Below are 21,906 nucleotides of genomic sequence, written 5' to 3'. Positions count from 1 at the left end.
CACAGTCGGCAGGATTGGACTCACTGCACTCGAGACCGGAGGACGCTCCAGCGGGGAAGGCTTCTTAGCCGGCTTACCTGACTGGTGAGACGCCGGTGCGGAATCACGCGGCGTCGAAGAAGAGGGTGCCGACTGAATCGGTGCCGAAGCTGGAGTCGATGGAACGGGGTCGGACATCTCGGCACCGAACAATAATCGCTGCTGGATTTGGCGATTTTTTAATGTCCGTTTTTTTAGAGTGGCACAGCGGGTGCAAGTAGAGGCCTGATGCTCAGGACCCAAACACTGTAAACACCAGTTGTGTGGGTCCGTGAGAGATATAGGCCGAGCACACCGCTGGCACTTTTTAAAACCCGGTTGAGGGGGCATGAAAGGAAAAACGGCTTCAGCCAAATCGAAGGCCGAGGCTTCGATGGTGGCAGAAGGCCCCGCCGGGGAAAGATTAAATTAAAGAAAAAATGAAGGGTTTTTTTTTTTTTTTTTTTTACAAAATAGAAAAAAGAAAAGAAATAAGATTAAATAATCAAAAGTTTACGCGAGCGGGAAGGCAAAGAGAAAAAAGTTTCAACAGCCGTTGAAAACGCGTCTTCTTAGCTCCGCGGAAACTAAGAAACTGAGGGACCGCGCGCCTCTGTCGGGCGGGAAGGCACTCGCGCGTGCGCGGTGCGGCCGAGCTAGAACTTTCTAAAGTTTTTAGAGTGCAATCACTCTAAAATTGTCCGTACCGGGGCTCCGTCGGTGCCGTCACCCATCAGTCAAGAATATGCTGCCTGCTTGTCCTGGGATAAACCCTGAACTGAGGAGAGAGAGATGCCAGGGAGGGGGAGGACAAAGAGAGTGGGAGAGACAGAAAGACCTGGATCAAAGGTGGGAGGACTCAAAATGTTAGCAGAAGGGAGAAATCTGAAACAAAGGGAAGGCAGAAGAGAGGGGGGCAGATGTTGGACTTGGGGGTGTATAGAGGGAAGAGAGAGAGAAAGAGACTGCAGAGAAGTGGAATGATTCTGGACCAGGGAGGAAGGAAGGAGAGAGAAAGAAGCAGAGAAAGACCTGGGGTTGTAAGCAGAAGAAAGACAGAGAGAGAGAAGCCTGGACCAAACAGAAAAGACAGGTGGCAGATCCTGGACTAAGGGAGAGTCAGATAGAAGAGACAGATGGGGAGAGACCCTGAGGAAGAACAGAGAGATGGAAGATCATAACAGAGGGAGAGAAAGAGAAAGAGAGGGAGACCTAGAACAAAGGTGGTGGTAGGTACAAAGGAGAACTGACTCGGGATCTGGGGAGGGTAAGCAGAGGGAAAAGAGAGACTTGGACCCAAAGGGGATGGGGCTGGATTGTGAAAGAATGTTGGATGCACAGTCAGAAGGAAGTCCAACCAGAAACTAATTAAATCACAAGACAACAAAGGTAGGAAAAATTATTTTATTTTCAATTTAGTGATCAAAATATATCAGCTTTGAGAATTTATATCTGCTGTGTGGAATGTGTGTATATGAAAAATGAAAGGAAAAAAATTGCATTATAATTAGTAAAGGGGGCAGGATCTGGGGCAGTGCTTGGGTGGGTTTAGGGCAGAACTTGGGAGGTCTGTGGTTGGGGGTACTTAGCTTGAAGTAGTTGAGAAACACTGCTGTAGGCAATCTGCTGCCGCCAGTGCCTCTCCTCTCCTGTCCTCTTCCCTGCTGACACCCTCTAATGGCATCCCAGGGCTTGTCTGGAAGGCCTCTGTGCATGTATGGATGTCAACATGATGATGTCACACATGCGTGTATTGTCATCACGGCAACGTCCACTTAGTTCCAGGTGCCTCGAGCCTTGGCCACTACCTGCGGCCCAACTTCATTTTGGCCCCGGATCATTTTTGAGTTGTGCAGGCCTGTGCTAGAGGAACAAACTGTGTGTGTGTGTTGTTTTTTTTTAATCTTTATTAAGTTTTCAAAGCTAACAAAAAGTGCAAAGCAATATACATACATATATTAATAATCAAATAAGCACTTATAATCAATCAGTATCAATACAAAAAAAATAAAAAAACCCTCTCCCAACCAACATTTTCCATCAGAGAATAAAACCAAACAAAAGATATACCCCCCTCCCCTGGATGTGTGTGTACTAAAACAATTTCTATTGTTTCATAGCATATGCAGTTTGCTTTATTGCTTTCAGATTCTTCTTCCAGACAAAAAAACCCCTCAATTTTTGTTTACAAAAAAATTGAGCAGTGATGGGAGAACATAAGAATAGCCTTACTGGGTCAGACCAATGGTCCATCAAGCCCAGTAGCCCATCCAGGTCACTAGTACCTGGCCAAAACCCAAGGTGTAGCAATATTCCATGCTACCGATCCAGGGCAAGCAGTGGCTTCCCCCATGTCTTTCTCAATAACAGACTATGGACTTTTCCTCCAGGAAATTGCCCAAACCTTTCTTAAAACCAGCTACACTATCCACTCTTACCACAACCTCTGGCAATGCGTTTCAGACCTTATCTACCGTATTTCCCCGCATATATGCTGCCCCAGTGTATAGGCAGCAAAAAATGCCTATACATGTTTTAAAACTAGTAGATAAGCCGCCCTATTGTATTAGCCGCGGCTTACCTACCAGTAACTGGGGGGCCTAAAACTGGGGCAGCCTATACAATTTTAAAAAAATCATCCACCCCCCCTTCTTTACCTCCCTCGCTGGTCTTGCTGTTCCTCAAATCGCGGCGGTGCAAGGCAGGAGAGATCTTTTCAATCTCCAGCCCCACCCCGCTTCCTGCATGCCTTTGCCATCAGTTCTCACGAGTCACACGAGAACTGATGGCAAAGGCACGCAGGAAGCAGCGTGGGACCAGCCTGAAGATCGAAAAGATCTCTCCTGCCCTGTACCACTGCGATTTGAGAAGCAGTGAGTCCAGCAAAGGAGGTAAGGGGGGGGGGGGGTGATTTTTCAAAATTGTATAGGCTGCCCCAGTTTTACAAGTTGTGCTGGCTTGCAAAACCTATATATAGGCTGCAGCCTATATATGGGGAAATAAGGTATTCTCAGAGTGAAAAAATATATCCTCCTATTGGTTTTAAAAGTATTTCCCTGTAACTTCATTGAGTGTCCCCTAGTTTTTGTAATTTTTGACGGAGTGAAAAATCGATCCACTTGTACCTGTTCTACTCCACTCAGGATTTTGTAGACTTAAATCTTATCACTCCTCAGTCGTATCTTTTCCAAGCTGAAGAGCCCTAATCGTTTTAGTCTTTCCTCATATGAGAGGAGTTCCATCCCCTTTACCATCTTGGTCGCTCTTCTTTGAACCTTTTCTAGCTCTACTATACTTTCTTGAGACCAGAACTGAACGCAATACTCCAGACGAGGTCACACCATGGAACGATACAGGGGCATTATAACATTCTTATTCTTGTTAACCATCCCTTTTTTAATAATTCCTAGCATCCTGTTTGCTTTTTTGGCGGCGGCCACACATTGGGCAAAAGGTTTCATCGTATTGTCTATGATGACACCCCATATACTTTTCTTGGGCGCTAACCCCCAAGGTGGACCCTAGCATCTGGTAACTGTGATTCGGGTTATTCTTCCCAATGTGAATCACAGGAAACTGGGTGGGGTAGATGGTTATCCCATTATGCTACCAATATGTTTCACACTTGGAGAAAATTGAATGCTAATGTAACTTGGGTCAAGATGAAACAAATTTTGGAATTCACACCACAAAGCACTGCATGGGATTTAGTAATAATAATAATAACTTTATTTTTCTATACCGCCATAATCTTATGACTTCTAGGCGGTTCACAGTAAAGAGAACTGTACAATCAGCGAATTACAATATAGTATTAACATGTTACAGTGAAGGGGCTGGATGGCCAGCGAATTACAGAATACAAATGGAGAGGAAGACACTGAACAGACAGAGAGTACAGAATACAATTGGTGAGGGAGCGTAGTATCAGCATGAAGAGTAAAAGTTTTTGAAAGAGGGAGTATTTTGACTAGGAAATAAATCTATTGAACAGAGCAGTCTTAATTACTTTCCGAAAGGCACCGTAAGTCAATCTGGCTCTATCAATGAAGTTGCCTAGCCAGGTTTGCTGTCTGCTAGCTTGAAACTTAAATGTTTTTCCAGAAAGGTTCTGTATTTGCAATCTGTGATCTTCGGGTAAGCAAAAAGATTGCGATTTCTGATTGTCCTTGTGGGAGTGTATAGTTTGAAATGAGGTGAGAGGTAGTTGGGGGTCATTCCCCACACCAGTTTATAACAAAAACAAGAGAATTTGAATAAAATTCGTGCCTCAATTGGCAACCAGTGTAGAAGTTTGTAGTAGGGACTAATGTGATCACTTTTCTTTAGTCCGAGGACAGCCATGTTTTGCACTATTCTTAATTTTCTTACGGTTTTTTTAGGTATACCCACATAAATATTGCAGTAGTCTAGGGTGGATAATATCAATGACTGTACCAGTAATCTGAAGGATAAGGGGTCGAAATATTATTTTTATTTTTTTTTTACATTTGCATTGCTGTAAAATTATTACATACATACAAATGATCAACAAGTGACATAATCTTTCACCTTAGTTCCTTTAAGAAATATGTTAAAAAGTAATTTGAATCTAACGGTTCCCTGACAATCTAGCAAAATGTGTGGAAGTGGCAGAGACAGCTATATTCATTAGGAAGAATCCAGCATGCATTCGGTATAGACACACTATGAATGTACACTGAAAGCTTGAACTATGACACAGATACATCATCTTTTATCTGTTAAATAAAGTCTTACCTAGTTTTATTAAGAATTCACGTTCCAAATCCTGTACTTGTCGGATTGATTCATCCAGGGAGCTGCAGAGTTTCATCTTTGGTCTCAATAGTTCTAAAGTGTCACTTATCATATAATCGATGTCGATAGGGAAAGGGTGATCTTTATTCCAGATGTCTAGACCTTTTTTCCACCAGACGTAACGCTAATTAAAAAAAAAAAAAGTTAAAAAAAAAACATTTCAGTAGGTTTTGGTTCAGATATGCTAAAACCTGTGAAGAAGGGTTTAAATTTATATGATAGATAACTCACTATTGTTCTTGTGCTACTTCACTTTCATCACAGTGATACTGGAAGCAAACAGAGCTACAATGTTTATTAAAATGTGCTACTGTATCCATTTTATGCAAGACCCATTTATTAGAAACTCACATTGCTAAAAAAAAAGGTAACAGAATTATGTGAACAATGGAATCCGTTACATTTGTCTTGGTGGGGGAGAGTTCAAACGGTTAAAATGATGATGTTGCCTGTGGTTTGTTATCAAATGAGTATGATACCAGTGTTTTTTCAGGGATCTTTTTATAAAAAATTGAATTCATTACTTGTTTTTCATTTCTTGGTTTTCCACTAATAATATATTTATGAATGACATAAGATATTATTTTCATGTGGTATATTTTAGTTGTATATGAATTTGGGAGGGAGGTGGGGGTTAAATCTTCTTGTTGTATGATATTATAGATTTTCAAGTGATGTTGTACTATAATTGTTTGATATTTACTGTACACTTGATGTAAGTTATAAAATGAATAAAGAAATTAAAAAAAAAATAAAAAAATGTTTGGCTAGGTAAAACTCCCAGAATTGCTTTAGTATCTTTACAAAGACCAATTAAGGAGGGTGGGGTAAATTTTCCAAACTTTTATAGGTACCATCAAGCCTATATTTTACATCAAGGTATGTATTGGGTCCTCCCTGAGCTCATTGAGTACACACCAGATTGGCTATATTTGGAATGGTGACTCATGTCTCCTTTACATCTTAGTCATGTTCTTAGTCTCAAGATGCCCAGATTGTATAAGGAAAATAGAATTTTGATGGACACTTGGAAAACTTTAAGATTTGTTAATAATTTATTCCTACCAGCTATTCCTACCAGCAAATCAACAAATCAAACCATTTGGCTAAACCCCAAGATTCAAATTGGCGGTTTTAAGATCATCTGGAAGCATTGGATAATTACAGGAATACGGACTTTAAGTGATGTTATTTTAAATGGTAAACTGCTTGATTTTACACAATTGCAACATAAATTTGGGCTCAATAAATCACAATGTTTTCGATGGTTGCAACTGAAGCAGGCCATTCAGGTAGGGTTCCCTGAATAGAAAAGTCTTAATACTCAATTTAGTTTGGAATTCTCATGCTTTCAGGTAGATTTTCTGGGTCACAAGGCTGCGCAGTGGTATAAAACTATTACTGATTTGGTTTAAAAAAAACCTAAAAACAGTCTTAGGGATATTTGGAGCATTGAGATTAAGCATCAGATTTCAGCTTCTCAATGGCCACGAATTTGGTCTTGGAGGATAGGATGTACAATGTCTGCATCTATGAGACAAACATGTTTTTTTCTATTGCATAGAGCATTTTGGACCCCAGTTAGATTACAGAAGTTGAATAGTTCAAAGTCTAATAAATACTGGCATTGTAATCTTAAAATAGGGACTTTAGATCGTCTTTTGTTTTATTGTCCCTATATCTTAGCCTTTTGGAATTCCATCTGGGATCAAGTAAATTGTTTACTGGAAAATCATGTAGCACTATCTTATGATACGGTATTATTTGGAACAGCTATGAGAAAAGAGTCAGATATCATCATTTAACAATAAATTTTTATTAATCATGACAGGAGTCGCTATTCAACATATCACCAACAATTGGAAGGATTGCAGTAGACTTAATTTCAACTTTTGGTGGAACTCGTTATGTCACATGTTCAAAATGGAAAGATCATTAGCTGTACAAAATGGAAATTATAAGACCTTTACTAAAATATGGGGACCATTGACATCTTTTTGTGATGATTGAACACCAGTTTTTCTATTGAAATATACACCATGAATAATAGAGAGGGAGAAGGGTTCTTATTATATTGTGTATATTAATAATAATAATGGGGAAGGGGGTGGGTTAAGGGTTTATATATATACAATTGTTGTTTTTCTTGATGGATTTACAAGTGATGTTTTCAAGACTATGTATGGTTCTATTTTGTACACTTGTTAAAAGATTAAAAATGAATAAAGATTAAAAAAAAAAAAAAGAAACTCACATTACAGCATTTGCATGCCATTACACAGTAGAGAGGTTTAATAAATCTAGGCTTTAGTGCATTATTTATGACAGTACTTCCCAAACTATTGATCACAAACTCCACATTTGGGGTTGTGACCATTATCAGCCATTTTAACTTTGTTTGCATGGACTTAACGGGAGGTGGGAATAGAGTGATGGCAACAACTGATGCTACCTACATGGCCTGGAGAAGGAACACAGGACGACGAGGCAAGGCAGGTATCATGTGCTTGCTTGTCCCTTTAATTTGGGGTCATAGGTGCATAAAGTTTGGGAAACAATCTATGAAACAGCACAGGCAGAATGTGGACAATATTTGACTGAAGCCATCATCTTGCCATCAATATGCCTGAAGCCCTATTCCAAATTTTAATGTATCTTGCTCATTTGTTCTATATCAACCAACTTGACCTTCCTTTTAAATATTGTAAACCACATTGATATCCCTTTGATATGTGGTATATTAAGATAAGCATATTACTTCCCCATACACAATAAGACTCTATAGCATTATGGGGCAAAACCACTGTAGAGTACACAAACTTTATAACCCGGCAGTTTCCTTTTGCTCCAGTGGGCTTCCAGGTAAGTTAGAAACCTTCTCTCCTGATGTGATGTCATCATAACCCTCCAGCTGTAATTAGCTGGAGTGTTCCTACATTACAAATATGGACTCATAAAATGAAATTTGGATCTTCTGCAAAGCAGTGAGCAGCAGTGCAACTGAGCCCACCAGAGATTTATAACAACTGATAAGACAAATACTTGCTGGAATGGGTTATAAATAGTACATGCAAAAGAGGACATAGATAACCTCTTCTGGTTCCTTCTAGTGGTTATCCTCAGACTATAACTAGCCAGTCAGGTTTACAAGATACTTGCATTGATTGTGCATGAAAAATTTGCATTCTCTCATTCTATTCAGATCTCTCATATGCATATTCATAGCAAATAACATAACATTGTACTTCTTAACCGCGTAACCATAAGTTCAACATGGTTTACAAAAGATTATAAACAATAGACAATTTAATAATGGGAAGAAAAATTATTTGACCAAGTATTTTGAAATATCCTGAAAATCTGACTGACTAAACACATCCTAAGGCCTGGGTTTAGAAACCCTGTTCTAGCCCCATCATTTTAAAAATTTATGAAATCATTCTAATCTAAACATTAAATAACCAGGCAAAGGGATAAAAAAAATGTTACCTGAAAATATACAAGGAAGCAATCCAGCTTCCGTTTACTTGAGCCTCTGTCAAAGTACTGACCACAGGTATCAAGGATGGTACAGACCAATCTAATTCGGAAGAGATGTTCTGGAGGGTCCAGTGGACTGGGACTACCATCAGAATTCACACCAAATGAGGTAAATGAATAGAGAGTTCGAAATATAACTGCAGACTCTACCATTCGATAGTTATACAGTTCCCCTAAAAACTTGGCACTGCTGATGCGTCGCTGGTTAAATTTGGGCTGATTAACCTGAAACAAGAATCCATGTACACAGACTGAAACACAGCAAACCATTAAAATAAGGCCTTATTTATACAGATCTCTTATTTATACATTTAGAGCATTCCCTTTCTCCATTTGCAAACTCATGCATGTCTGTTTGGGAACTAAAAGAAAGTGCATCTATCTCATCAGAGTGAAAGGAACCGTATGAGGTACATTTTGTGTGTATGTATGTCTTTGTGCCTAGGTGGAGACTTCCCAAAAAGGGAAGAAAAGAATCAGACCCTATGCTTGTAACAAACAATCCATCTTTTAAATATTTAAAGCTCTATGTTTCCATTTTTGAGAAGCTAGGAGAATTTATAGTTTTTTTAAACTCTCATCATTATATGTCTATGTAAAATTATGGTGCAACTGTCCTGATTCTTGATACCCCTTGCAAGCACAGCAATGCCACATGGAGATTTTGACACAAAAGTTTTAGGCGGCTGCAACTGAAGCAGGCCATTCAGGTAGGGTTCCCTGAATGGAAAAATCTGAATACGCAATATAGTCTGGAATTTCTATGCTTTCAGGCAGACTTTCTGGGACACCAGGCCACACAGTGGTATAAAATTATAAGTGAATATGTTAAAAAGAAACCCAAAAATGGTCTTAGAGATATTTTGAGCATTGAGATTAAGAATCAAATTTCAGCATCTCAATGGCCACAAATTTGGTCTTGGAGGATGAGATGTACAGTGTTGGCATCTATGAGACAAACTTGGTTTTTTCTTCTGCATAGAGCGTTTTGGACCCCAGTTAGAATACAAAAGTTAAATAGTTCAAAGTCCAATAGATGTTGGCACTGTAATCTTGGTGTAGGGACTTTAGATCATCTTTTGTTTTATTGTCCCTTTATCTTAGCCTTTTGGAACTCAATTTGGGATCAAGTAAATTGTTTATTGGAAAAGCATTATCTTATGATACAGTACTATTTGGTATGTCTATGAGGAAAAAGAGCCAAATATCATCACATAACAATAAACTTTTATTGATAATAACAGGAGTCGCCATTCAGCATATCACAAGTAATTGGAAAAATTACAGTAGACTCAATTACAATTTCTGGTGGAACTCATTATGTCACATATATAAAATGGAAAGAGCAATAGGAAGCTATAAGAAATTTAATAAAATTTGGGAGCCATTAACTTCTTATTGTAATGAGTAAACACCATTTTCTATTGTAATATACACCGTCTAATGAATGGGGGGAGGGGGAGGGGGAGGTATATTTTACATTTTTCTTATTGGGGAAATAATAGAGAAATGATGGGAGGGGAGGGTGGCAATTTTATGTATTGTAAGATAAATCAGAAAGATTGTCAAGTGATGTGTTTAATTGTATTTTTTATTATTTGTGCACTTGATGTAAGAGTGAAAACGAATAAAGAATTTGAAAAGAAAAAAAAGAAAAGAAAATGCAGCCAGCACTCTTGAAGCCCAAATAGACCTTTTCTGGCGCAAAACAGTCTGCACTCAGGCCCCTGATAAATCAGGAGGCAAGCTAGCTTCTAGGGGAACGGACCCAAAGCTCCAAATCCGTTAGTGCAGACTGGCAAACAGGTACACCTGAGGGTCTTATAAGGCTTATAAGAATTGCCGCTGCTGGGTCAGACCAGTGGTCCATCCTGCCCAGCAGTCCACTCATGCAGTTGCCCCCAGGTCAAAGACCAGTGCTCTAAATGAGTCCAGCCTCAGCTGCATAAGTTCCAGTTTAGCAGGAACTTGTCCAACTTTGTCTTGAAACCCTGGAGGGTGTTTTCCCCTATAACAAGCTCCGGAAGAGCGTTCTAGTTTTCCACCACTCTCTGGGTGAAGAAGAATTTCTTTACGTTTGTATGGAATCTATCCCCTTTCAACTTTAGAGAGTGCCCTCTCGTTCTCTCTACCTTGGAGAGGGTGAACAACCTGTCTTTATCTACTAAGTCTATTCCCTTCAGTATTTTGAACGTTTTGATCAAGTCCCCTCTCAGTCTCCCCTTTTCAAGGGAGAAGAGGCCCGTTTCTTTAATCTCTCACTGTACGGCAACTCCTCCAGCCCCTTAACCATTTTAGTCACTCTTCTCTGGACCCTTTCGAGTAGTACCGTGTCCTTCGTCGTGTACAGTGACCAGTGCTGGACGCAGTACTCCAGGTGAGGGCGCACCATGGCCCGGTACAGCGGCATGATAATCCTCTCCGATCTGTTCGTGATCCCTTTTTTAATCATTCATAACATTCGGTTCGCCCTTTTTGCCGCCGCTGAACATTGTGCAGATGGCTTCATCGACTTGTCGATCAGAACTCCCAAGTCTCTTTCCTGGGAGGTCTCTCCAAGTACCACCCCAGACATCCTGTATTCGTGCATGAGATTTTGTTACCGACATGCATCACTTTACACTTATCTATGTTGAACCTCATTTGCCATGTCAATGCCCATTTCTCAAGCTTGATTATGTCACGTTGCAGATCTTCACAATCCCCCTGTGTCTTCACTACTTTGAATAACTTTGTATCATCCGCAAATTTAATCACCTCACTCGTCATAACAATGTCCAGGTCGTTTATAAAGATGTTGAAGAGCACGGGTCAAAGCACCGAGCCCTGCGGCACCCCACTGGTGATGCTCTTCCAGTCCAAGTATTGTCCATTTACCCCCACTCTCTGTTTCCTATGCTCCAGCCAGTTTTTAATCCACGTATTTCACCCTCGAATCCATGACTCGCAATATTCCGAAGTAGTCGTTCATGTGGAACCTTGTCAATCGCCTTCTGAAAATCCAGATATACAATGTTGACCGGGTCGCCCTCGTCTATCCAACTGTTTACTCCCTCGAAGAAGTGCAGCAAGTTCGTCAGACAAGATCTGCCTTTGCTGAAACCATGCTGGCTGTTCCTCATCAGACCGTGTCCGTCATGGTGATCAATGATGCGGTCCTTTATCAGCACCTCTACTATCTTTCCTGGTACTGAGGTTAGACTCACCGGTCTGTAGTTTCCAGGATCTCCCCTCGACCCCTTTTTGAAGATTGGCGTAATATTTGCCACTTTCCAGTCTTCCGGAATCTTTCCTGATTTGATCAACAGGTTGGCTATTAGTTGAAGCAGTTCAGCTATAGTCCCTTTTCGTTCCTTGATGACCCTCGGATGGATGCCATCTGGTCCTGGGGATTTATCGCTCTTTAGGCTATCAATCTGCCAGTATACCTCTTCTAGACTGACCGTCAGCCCTGTCAGTTTCCCGTCTTCGTTTCCAGCATAGAGCCTGATAGATTCCAGTATGTTGTGTATATCCTCTTTGGTAAATACAGACGCAAAAAATATGTTTAGTTTGTCAATGATTTATTTATCTTCCTTTAGCACTCCCTTTATTCCATGGTCATCCAACGGCCCCACTGCTTCCTTCACGGGTCATTTCCCCTTAATGTATCGAAAGAACGGCTTGAAGTTTTTCGCCTCCTTGGCTATTTTTTTCCTCGTAGTCTCTTTTGGCCCCTTTTACCACCTTGTGGCACTAGATCTCACTCAGAGTCTGCGTCTTCTCCCAGGTGGAGCTGCCCCAAAAGGGTTCTCCTGGCACCAAAGCCTCAAAGAAAAAAAATGGAGGAAGTACAGTGAAACCCCCCCCCCCCCCCCCCCGAAAATAACAAAATTAAGCAGAGCAGGTCAGAAACCACCTTCTCAATTCACTTGCCGAAGAAAAAACTGAAGATGGCAGAATAACCTACTGGGGAAGGAGGTGGAGTTGAAAGCTGTATGACATCCTTCTGCAAGCAATTCATGACCAGGAATACAAAACCTACTGTCTAAAAGCCTTTACCCTTTGTACTACAATGCCAAATGTGATCATGAAAGCAGGCCAGGACTAAGGTGTTTTGTTTTTGCTAATAACCAGAAACAAATTCCCCATTGGGGGCTGTTTTATCAATGTTTTCTGGTTACAACTAGGTCAGAAGCCCTAAGAGTAGGCAAGGACAATCAGACTGGTGAGCCAAATGGAACATATTTTCCGACAATCTACCATATTACGTTATTAGAGGGCCCCAAAGCACCTTGGTATTTAGAACAACTTTGGTAGTATTGCTTTATATGCCCAATTAACCATTAAGATTTTGAGTCTCATTTATTTTAGCTCTTCTTTGCAATTTACGAAAGCAGAACAGATCTGAAAAAGATGTTACAGGGGTTAGTGAAAACAGCATCCTTAATGTGTGCAATAAACTGGAAAATGAATCCTTTTAAAATGCACACAAGTGGAATTACTGCACAGACCAAGCATACAGAGTACCGCTGGTATGATATTAATACAACAAATAATTCTCTTAATATTTATCTGTGACTCACATGTTGAACAGGCTTCTAACTAAACCCAGTTCTGTAAGGACATTTTAGTTGTTTCATTATCAAAGTCTGATATCTCATACCAGTTAGGTAAATAATTTACAGTGTTTTTATAAATAAAATACTTCAAACTGTGAATCCGTTATGCACTGCAGGCCTGTTACAGACAATTAGCTGCAGAACTATTATCTAATCATTTTTTTTCCAGGACACCAAACATTCTGAATCAGCACATACAGTATATTACTGCAAAGCACAACAAACCGGCATTAACTCAAGTCCATTTTACAAAGCTGTGGTAATGATACTGCCACGGTCAATGCACCGAAGCCCATCCAATTCCTGTAGGATTTGATGCATTTGTAAAAGGAGCCCTTAATGATTTATTTTGTGGAGATTTTAATTGACAATTACACAGCAAATGAAAATGTAGTCTATGTCATTCCCTATCATAAGGAACATTAGAAGAAAGTGCACTATATTTTGATTTTATCCAAACTTATTTCTAGACTTCTTAAAACAAAAAACAAGCTGGGGACACCTTATAGAATGACTAACTACTTTATTGAGGCATATGTTTTGTCTCTAGCTAGCCATCTGTGCATGACGATTTGCTTTTAGGGTTAAAAAAAATATCAGTAACTCAAATTTGGCTAGCTCAGTGATAGCAAATTTATCTCTCATGAATATTCAGTGTGGAAATTCTGAAAAATTCATTTCTGGCACTCAGGGATTGGTTTTTAGATGAAATGCAATTTACCATGGACCCTATAAACAAATTCCTTAATAAAAATTAATTTAGCATATTTGAAGTCATGCTCTCTTCCACTACTCATAAAAAGCTGGTATGTTTTATTACAGCAATTCAATTTGCAAATGAATAAATCAATCAAGGGCTACAAAGTAAAGCAGAATGGTTCAGGTTCAGAAAGCAAAGTGCCTATTAATCTTCTTCATGTTTTGCACTACAGATCATGGTGATAAAAGGACAAATGACATCCAGATATATAGAAGTGAGTGCCATGGTCAGATTCTGCCACTCTGTATGGCTATTAGGGACAGGCATATCCTATGTCTTCACAAGTCATTACCAAGCAAAAAAACTTCAAACACATGACAAGACATAATGATGAGCACTTTGTAGAAAAGAGGGCACATTATTTCAGAAAAAGGAGTACACACCTGCACAAACTAATGCACATGTGTAAATTTGTGTGTATATATGCACCTACTGTTAAAATGTGCCCTCTTTCCAACGAGTGTCCACTATTACTGGCAACTGGCAAAATGACAAATAAATAAATAGAAAATGGTCACATGAAAACAAAATGAAATGAAAATTCCTGCAAACACAGGAAATGACATAAAACCAACATTTTCTAGCTGCCCATTCCTAATGGTTGCAAAATTCACACAGCCCTAATTCTGGCCTTTGTAAATGTTACTCTTCAACTTGATACCAGATGTTAAGAATTAAAGGAGCAGACCTATATCACAAACTATGATACAATCAACGACATTGGTTTTACCTCCATTCCTAGTCGAATGTCCTCAAGTACACCATCTACAACATGGATTCCAACATCCTCCTGGTACAACACCAGCCCTGCCAACAGGTTGGCTACACAATGAATGCTGTTGTACTTCACATTCCAAATGTTGATCATACAACATATAACATAGTCTTTTACTTCTGGTTCTTGCCAAGGCAACTTTCTCATCTGGCGCAGAACCTAGAACAGAAAAGACAATTTCATAAGCTTAAGTTGAGTAGTAATAAAGAAGAAATTATGCTCACATGATTGGTCTGGTAGAATTAAATGAAAGAAAACAATCTAGTACTAGTGGGAACAGCTGATAGAGACAAAGCATCAAAGAGTACTAACTGACTCGTTCCATAAAAGCAATGTGCAGTACAGTATTTTGAATGACAAAGCTGTGGCCCCTCCAGCTCACTGAAGCAGTTTAGGAGATGCCCTATTCAGGCATGCCTATACTCAATTGACACATAGTTTGGTCAGAAATTGCCTGAAAATTAAAAGAAGTATGGAAGAGGAATATGCAAAGTGGTTGTAGTGGTGAAATATGCAGAAAAGGACAAATCTGAATAGATTCAAAGGAAAAGCAACACCTCAAAAGGATGGGTTTCTAGATTGGTTTGGCACAGTGGTTGGCAAACTGCAGCTCATGAGCCGCATGCAGCTCTTTAGCCACTTGAGCGCAGCGCGCGGCTCGTCTTAGAGCAGGAGTGCCCAACCTGCTTCTCTTCCCTTCTCACTGCCCTCCCCCAAGCCACCGCCACCGGGGAATAGGCTGTCACCGCCGCCATCAGGGAATAGGCTGCCACTGCCGAGTTCTGAGCTCTCTCTGCTTCCCTTTTCCGTAAAGAGGACGCTGAAGTGCGGGGCCGACCAACTCTCGCCACCTGACGTCAATTCTGACGTCAGAGAGGAAGTTTTGGCAATAGCGGTTTTTAGTGCAGGGAGCCTATGAGCATCGAGAGCAGCGCAGGGCATTCAGCGCAGCTCCCTGCGCTAAAAAACATTATCGCAGTTTAGTAAAAAGGGAGGGGGTATATTTGTATAGTTGTTACTGAGGTGACATTGCATAAAGTCATCTGCCTTGACCTCTTTGAAAATCTGCGGAATATAATAATAATAATAATAATAATTTTATTTCTTATATACTGCTATACCATAAGTTCAAAGCGGTTTACAACAAGTTACATACAATGAGAGTAAGAGATGTTTACAACAAGAAGTAAGAGATGTTTACAATAAGATACATACAATGAGTGTATGAGATGTAAGGGGAAAAAGAAAAAGCACTTTCTGGGATACAAATTGCAAATGGAAGAGAACCAAGATGGTTTGAATCAAAAGGAAGTATCTAGTCAGAGATTGGGGTGCAGGGGAAAACAATTTTTTTTTTTTTTGTATTATTTTTTATTTTCAAATTTTACAGAAAGTGTACAACATAATAAAATACAATTGATGAATACACAATATCACTTTTATATCTAATATATCAAATTCTAAATATATTTTTTCCCCTCTCCCTCCCCCTACCCTTCTATTATTTTTTATTTATCATTTTTTATTAATTTTCAATTTTACCTAAAGTGTACAAAATATTAAAATACAATTGATGAATACACAATATCACTTTTATATCTATTACATCTTATTCTAAATATATTTTTTATCCCCTCTCCCTCCCCCCACCCTTCTATTACTTTTCATTCATACACTACATATTGTGTAATATATTATAACATATTATGTATAAATTATTTTTATTACCCCCCCCTCTATGTGTGTCACAAAAAAGATATTTAAAAGAAGAAAAGAAGAAGAAAAATCCTACTATTTATTCATTGCAGTATTTTGTCAATGGCCCCCATATTTTTATAAATTTAGTATATGTCCCTCTTTGTATTGCTATTGTTCTTTCCATTTTAAATATATGACATATTGTATTCCACCAGAATGTATAATTTAGGTTATTATAATTCTTCCAATTATTGGTTATATGCTGATTGGCAACCCCTGTCATAATTAATAAGATTGTTATTTTCTGGTGAAATTTGACTTTTTTTCCTCATCATCATTCCAAATAATACTGTATCATATGATATTGCAATATGATTTTCCATCAATTTATTAATTTGTGGCCAAATTGAATTCCAAAAAATTTTAATGTGGGGACAATGATATAATAAATGATCTAATGTCCCTGTTTACAGATTACAGTGCCAGCATTTATTGGACTTAGAACTACCGTATTTTCACGCAAATAACGCGCACCCGTATAAAACGCGCACACGGGTATAGCGCGCAGAAATCACGATGATATGTACAAAAACTTTGGTATACCGCGCTCACGGGTATACCGCGCATGCTGCCCGACGCTCCTTTCGCCCGCCCTGACTTTCCGTGCGCTGTCCCGACTCTCCGTTCACCCCCCCTGACTTCCGTGCACTGTCCCCCCTTGAAGGTCTGTCCCCATCCTGAAAGCCTGATGCACCCCCCGACGTCCGATACATCCCTCCCCCCCGAAGGACCGCCGACTCCCCAACAATATCGGGCCAGGAGGGAGCCCAAATCCTCCTGGCCACGGCGACCCCCTAACCCCACCCCGCACTACATTACGGGCAGGAGGGATCCCAGGCCCTCCTGCCCTCGACGCAAACCCCCCTCCCCCCAACGAACGCCCCCCCTCAAGAACCTCCGACCGCCCCCCAGCCGACCCGCGACCCCCACGACCCCCCCACCCCCCTTCCCCGTACCTTTGGTAGTTGGGCCAGAAGGGAGCCCAAACCCTCCTGGCCACGGCGATCCCCTAACCCCACCCCGCACTACATTACGGGCAGGAGGGATCCCAGGCCCTCCTGCCCTCGACGCAAACCCCCCTCCCCCCAACGACCGCCCCCCCCCAGAACCTCCGACCGCCCCCCCAGCCGACCCGCGACCCCCCTGGCGACCCCCACGACCCCCCCACCCCCCTTCCCCGTACCTTTGGTAGTTGGCCGGACAGACGGGAGCCAAACCCGCCTGTCCGGCAGGCAGCCAACGAAGGAATGAGACCGGATTGGCCCATCCATCCTAAAGCTCCGCCTACTGGTGGGGCCTAAGGCGCGTGGGCCAATCAGAATAGGCCCTGGAGCCTTAGGTCCCACCTGGGGGCGCGGCCTGAGGCACATGGTCGGGTTGGGCCCATGTGCCTCAGGCCGCGCCCCCAGGTGGGACCTAAGGCTCCAGGGCCTATTCTGATTGGCCCACGCGCCTTAGGCCCCACCAGTAGGCGGAGCTTTAGGATGGATGGGCCAATCCGGCCTCATTCCTTCGTTGGCTGCCTGCCGGACAGGCGGGTTTGGCTCCCGTCTGTCCGGCCAACTACCAAAGGTACGGGGAAGGGGGGTGGGGGGGTCGTGGGGGTCGCCAGGGGGATCGCGGGTCGGCTGGGGGGCGGTCGGAGGTTCTTGGGGGGGGGCGGTCGTTGGGGGGGAGGGGGGTTTGCGTCGAGGGCAGGAGGGCCTGGGATCCCTCCTGCCCGTGCGGGGTGGGGTTAGGGGGTCGCCGTGGCCAGGAGGGTTTGGGCTCCCTTCTGGCCCGATATTGTCGGGAAGTCGGCGGTCCTTCGGGGTGGGGGTGCGAGTGGTCCTGCCGGGGGGGGGGGATGTATCGGACGTCGGGGAGTCGGCCGGGCAAGAGGGCTTGGGCTCCCTCTTGCTCCGATCGTGGATGCGGGTGCGGGTGGGAGCGCGTGCGAGCGGTCGTTCGGGGTGGGGGTGCGAGCGGTCTGGCCAGGAGGGTTTGGGCTCCCTTCTGGTCCGATATTGTCGGGAAGTCGGCGGTCCTTCGGGGTGGGGGTGCGAGTGGTCCTGCCGGGGGGGGGGGTGTATCGGACGTCGGGGAGTCGGCCGGGCAAGAGGGCTTGGGCTCCCTCTTGCTCCGATCGTGGATGCGGGTGCGGGTGGGAGCGCGTGCGAGCGGTCGTTCGGGGTGGGGGTGCGAGCGGTCCTGCTGGGGGGGTGAATCGGGCGTCGGGCGGGGTGGGAACTATGTTTTAAAACTTTTGTATACCGCGCTCACGCATATAACGCGCGAGGGGTATGCGCGGTAGGTAAAAACGCGTATAACGCGCGCGTTATATGCGTGAAAATACGGTATCTAATTTTTGCAAACGTGTAGGGGTCCAAAAAGCTCTATGTAATAAAAAGAACCAAGTTTGTCTCATAGATGCTGACACTGTACATCCCATTCTCCAAGACCAAATTAGTGGCCATTGAGATGCATTAATTTGATGCTTAATCTCAATGCTCCAAATATCTCTTAGACCATTTTTTGGTTTTTTATTCAAATATCCAGATATTAATTTATACCACAATGCAGCTTGATGTCCTAGGAAGTCTGCTTGAAAACATAAGAACTTTAAACTATATTGATTATTTAATGTTTTCCATTCAGGGAACCCAACCTGAATGGCCTGCTTCAATTGCAACCATTTAAAACTTTGTGTTTTATTAAGACCAAATCTATGTTGCAATTGTGAAAAATCCAGCAGTTTACCTTCTGAAATAACATCATCTAGAGATCTAATGCCTGCAATAATCCAGTTCTTCCAAAGGATTTGAGCTCCGCCAATTTTGATCTTGGAGTTTATCCATATAGATTGATTAATTGATTTGTTTATTGGGATAGGTGTTAATTTATCAATAAACCTCAACGTTTTCCAAGTATCCATTAATATTTTATTTTCTCTGTATCTTCTAGGTATGTTAATACTTGGCAGATGAACTAAATTTAGGGGAAACATAAGGCGCCATTCTAAATATAACCAATCCGGTGCATTATCCATAAGTTCTGGGAGGATCCAATACATACCCTGACGTAGAATATAGGCTTGATGGAACCTATAGAAATTTGGAAAATTTACCCCTCCCTCCTTAATTGATTTTTGTAAAGTTACTAAAGCTATTCTAGGTGTTTTACCAAGCCAAAGAAATTTTGTTAAAATGCTATTGAGCTTTTTATAAAAGGACCCCTGAAAGTAAATAGGTATCATACTCATTTGGTAGCAAACTACAGGTAACATCATCATTTTAATAGTTTGAACTCTTCCCCACCAGGAAATATGTAATGGGTTCCATTGCTCACATAACTCCGTAACTTTTTTTAATACATATTTTTCATTCTCTTTTACAGTATCTTCAATTGTATTTTTAACTTGAATGCCAAGATATTTAAATCCTTCTTCTTTCCATATGAATGGAAAAGTATCAAATAATCCTTTTACACAATGAATATTTAAAGGTATAATTTCAGATTTATTCCAATTAATTTTATAACCTGAAAATTTGCCAAACTTATCAATTAATTCCAATAAAGAAGATAAGGCAGACTCTGGATTTCTCAAATAAAGTAAAATATCGTCAGCATAAGCCAAAATTTTATATTCCATATCTGAATATGGAATACCTTGTATCTCCCTCGTTTGCTGTATTGCTAACAATAAGGGTTCTAATACAACATCAAATAACAAAGGAGATAAAGGACAACCCTGTCTAACTCCCCTCTGCAATTGAAAACCATCAGATATCTTATTATTAATATTTAGTCTTGCAATCGGGAAGCTATACAAAGTTTTTACCATTTGTATAAATCCAGAACCTATACCAAACCATTCTAAAGCCTGATATATAAAATTCCATTCTACCCTATCAAACGCTTTTTCTGCATCCAATGAAACTGTAAAAGTCGGTTCATCCATTTTTTTTGATAAATTTAACATATGAAACAGTAATCTAGAGTTATTAGAGGAATGTCTTTTAGCAACGAAACCCGTTTGATGAATATCTATAATATGTGGGAGAGCTTTGGCTAATCTCAAAGCCAAAATTTTCGCCAAAAGTTTATTATCCACCTTTATCAAAGATATAGGCCTGTAGTTTGAAACCAAGGTAGGATCTTTGTTTGGCTTAGGCAAAACAACTATTATTGATTCAGCCATAGTACCTTTAATATTGCCTTTTATAAGTTGTGTCTGATATAAATTTAGTAAATATGGGGAAAGGATATTTTGAAATGTTTTATAAAATTCTACTGTATAACCATCACCACCTGAAGCGGATCCAACTCTAAGAGATCTCAATGCTGTTTCTAATTCTTTTAAAGATATAGGTTCATCTAAACTTCGTTTCATATGATCAGGGATCTTAGGTCCATTAATAGAGTCTAAAAAATTTTTTCCATCTTTTTGTCTCTCCAAATAAGGCTCAGAAGAATACAGGTCCTTATAAAATTTTAGAAATTGTTTTAATATTATATTTGTTTGATTTGTTATTATACCATTATCATCTTTTATTCCATTTATATTAGTTCTTCTTTTTTTTGCTTTAAGATAATTTGCCAATAATTTTCCCGCCTTATTAGAATTTCCATAATACACTGTTTGCTTGGAAAACAAATCTCTTCTTATCATTTTTGAAGTTAATTCATTATATTTACCTTTTGCTTTCAAAAGAGCTTGTAATATTTCATGTTCCCATTTACTTATCGATTTAGCTTCTAATATTTTTATTTCTTTTTCTAATTCTATATATTGTATTTTAATCTGTTTCCTAACAAAAGCTGAATATGATATAATATTACCCCTCATAGTTGCTTTAAATGCATCCCATACATTCTCAATAGATGTATCCTCCACTAAATTTATTTGAAAGAAATCGTTAATTTGTGTTTTAAAATTTTCCAAAAATTTGTCATCAACAAGCAATGCATTATCAAATCTCCAAAGAGGTCTACCATTCTCCAATTGATCTAATTGTAATTCTATCCATACTCCCGCATGATCCGAAATAATAATAGGATCTATGGAAGCTTTAATCACCTGTTGCACTTTATTTGTTGAAACAAAAATATAATCTATTCTTGAAAATGATTTATGAACCTGTGAACAAAATGAAAATTCCTGATCATTAAAATGAAGAATACGCCATATATCCTTCAAATCACATGATTGAGCCAAATTATCTAAACCTAAAGATTTTATACTTTTACCTGGTTTTTTATCCAATAATGGATCCATTACAGCATTAAAATCTCCAGCTACCACTAAATTAGAAGCAGCCAGTGGTAATAACATATTCTGTAACTTTTTAAAAAATTCTGATTGATTTGAATTAGGGGCATATATATTAAACAACGTCAGGGCATTATTTCCCATACCTATATTGACATGTATCCATCTTCCATGTGGGTCTGAATTTATTACCTTAATCTTGGCCATACATTTTTTATTTATAAGAATTGCTACCCCTGCTTTTTTACCCTCTGCTGGAGCAAAAAAACATTCTTTTACCCACCCACCCATTAGTTTCTGTGATTCCTTTATATTAAGATGGGTCTCCTGCAGACAGTAAATATCCGCATTTTGCTTTTTTAAAAATGCTAATACCTTTTTCCTT

At 40.4% G+C, this 21,906-nt stretch overlaps 1 protein-coding gene across 2 annotated transcripts in view; it reads right to left on the bottom strand.

Annotated features, from left to right (window-relative positions):
• Positions 1-21,906, bottom strand: part of UPF2 (UPF2 regulator of nonsense mediated mRNA decay) — a 158,736-nt gene that overhangs the window by 63,179 nt on the left and 73,651 nt on the right. For both annotated transcript variants that reach the window (XM_033958303.1, XM_033958302.1), the window contains exons 14-16: positions 14,468-14,671; positions 8,326-8,601; positions 4,777-4,960 (exon numbers count right to left, since the gene is read on the bottom strand). In XM_033958303.1, the coding sequence (XP_033814194.1) occupies positions 4,777-4,960; positions 8,326-8,601; positions 14,468-14,671 (664 nt within the window). The remainder of the gene's footprint in view (positions 1-4,776; positions 4,961-8,325; positions 8,602-14,467; positions 14,672-21,906) is intronic.

Source organism: Geotrypetes seraphini, chromosome 9 (assembly GCF_902459505.1).
Source record: "Geotrypetes seraphini chromosome 9, aGeoSer1.1, whole genome shotgun sequence".
Lineage (NCBI taxonomy): Eukaryota > Metazoa > Chordata > Amphibia > Gymnophiona > Dermophiidae > Geotrypetes > Geotrypetes seraphini.
Note: the sequence above shows the minus strand (reverse complement) of the source record. Positions and strands in the feature narration are given on the sequence as shown.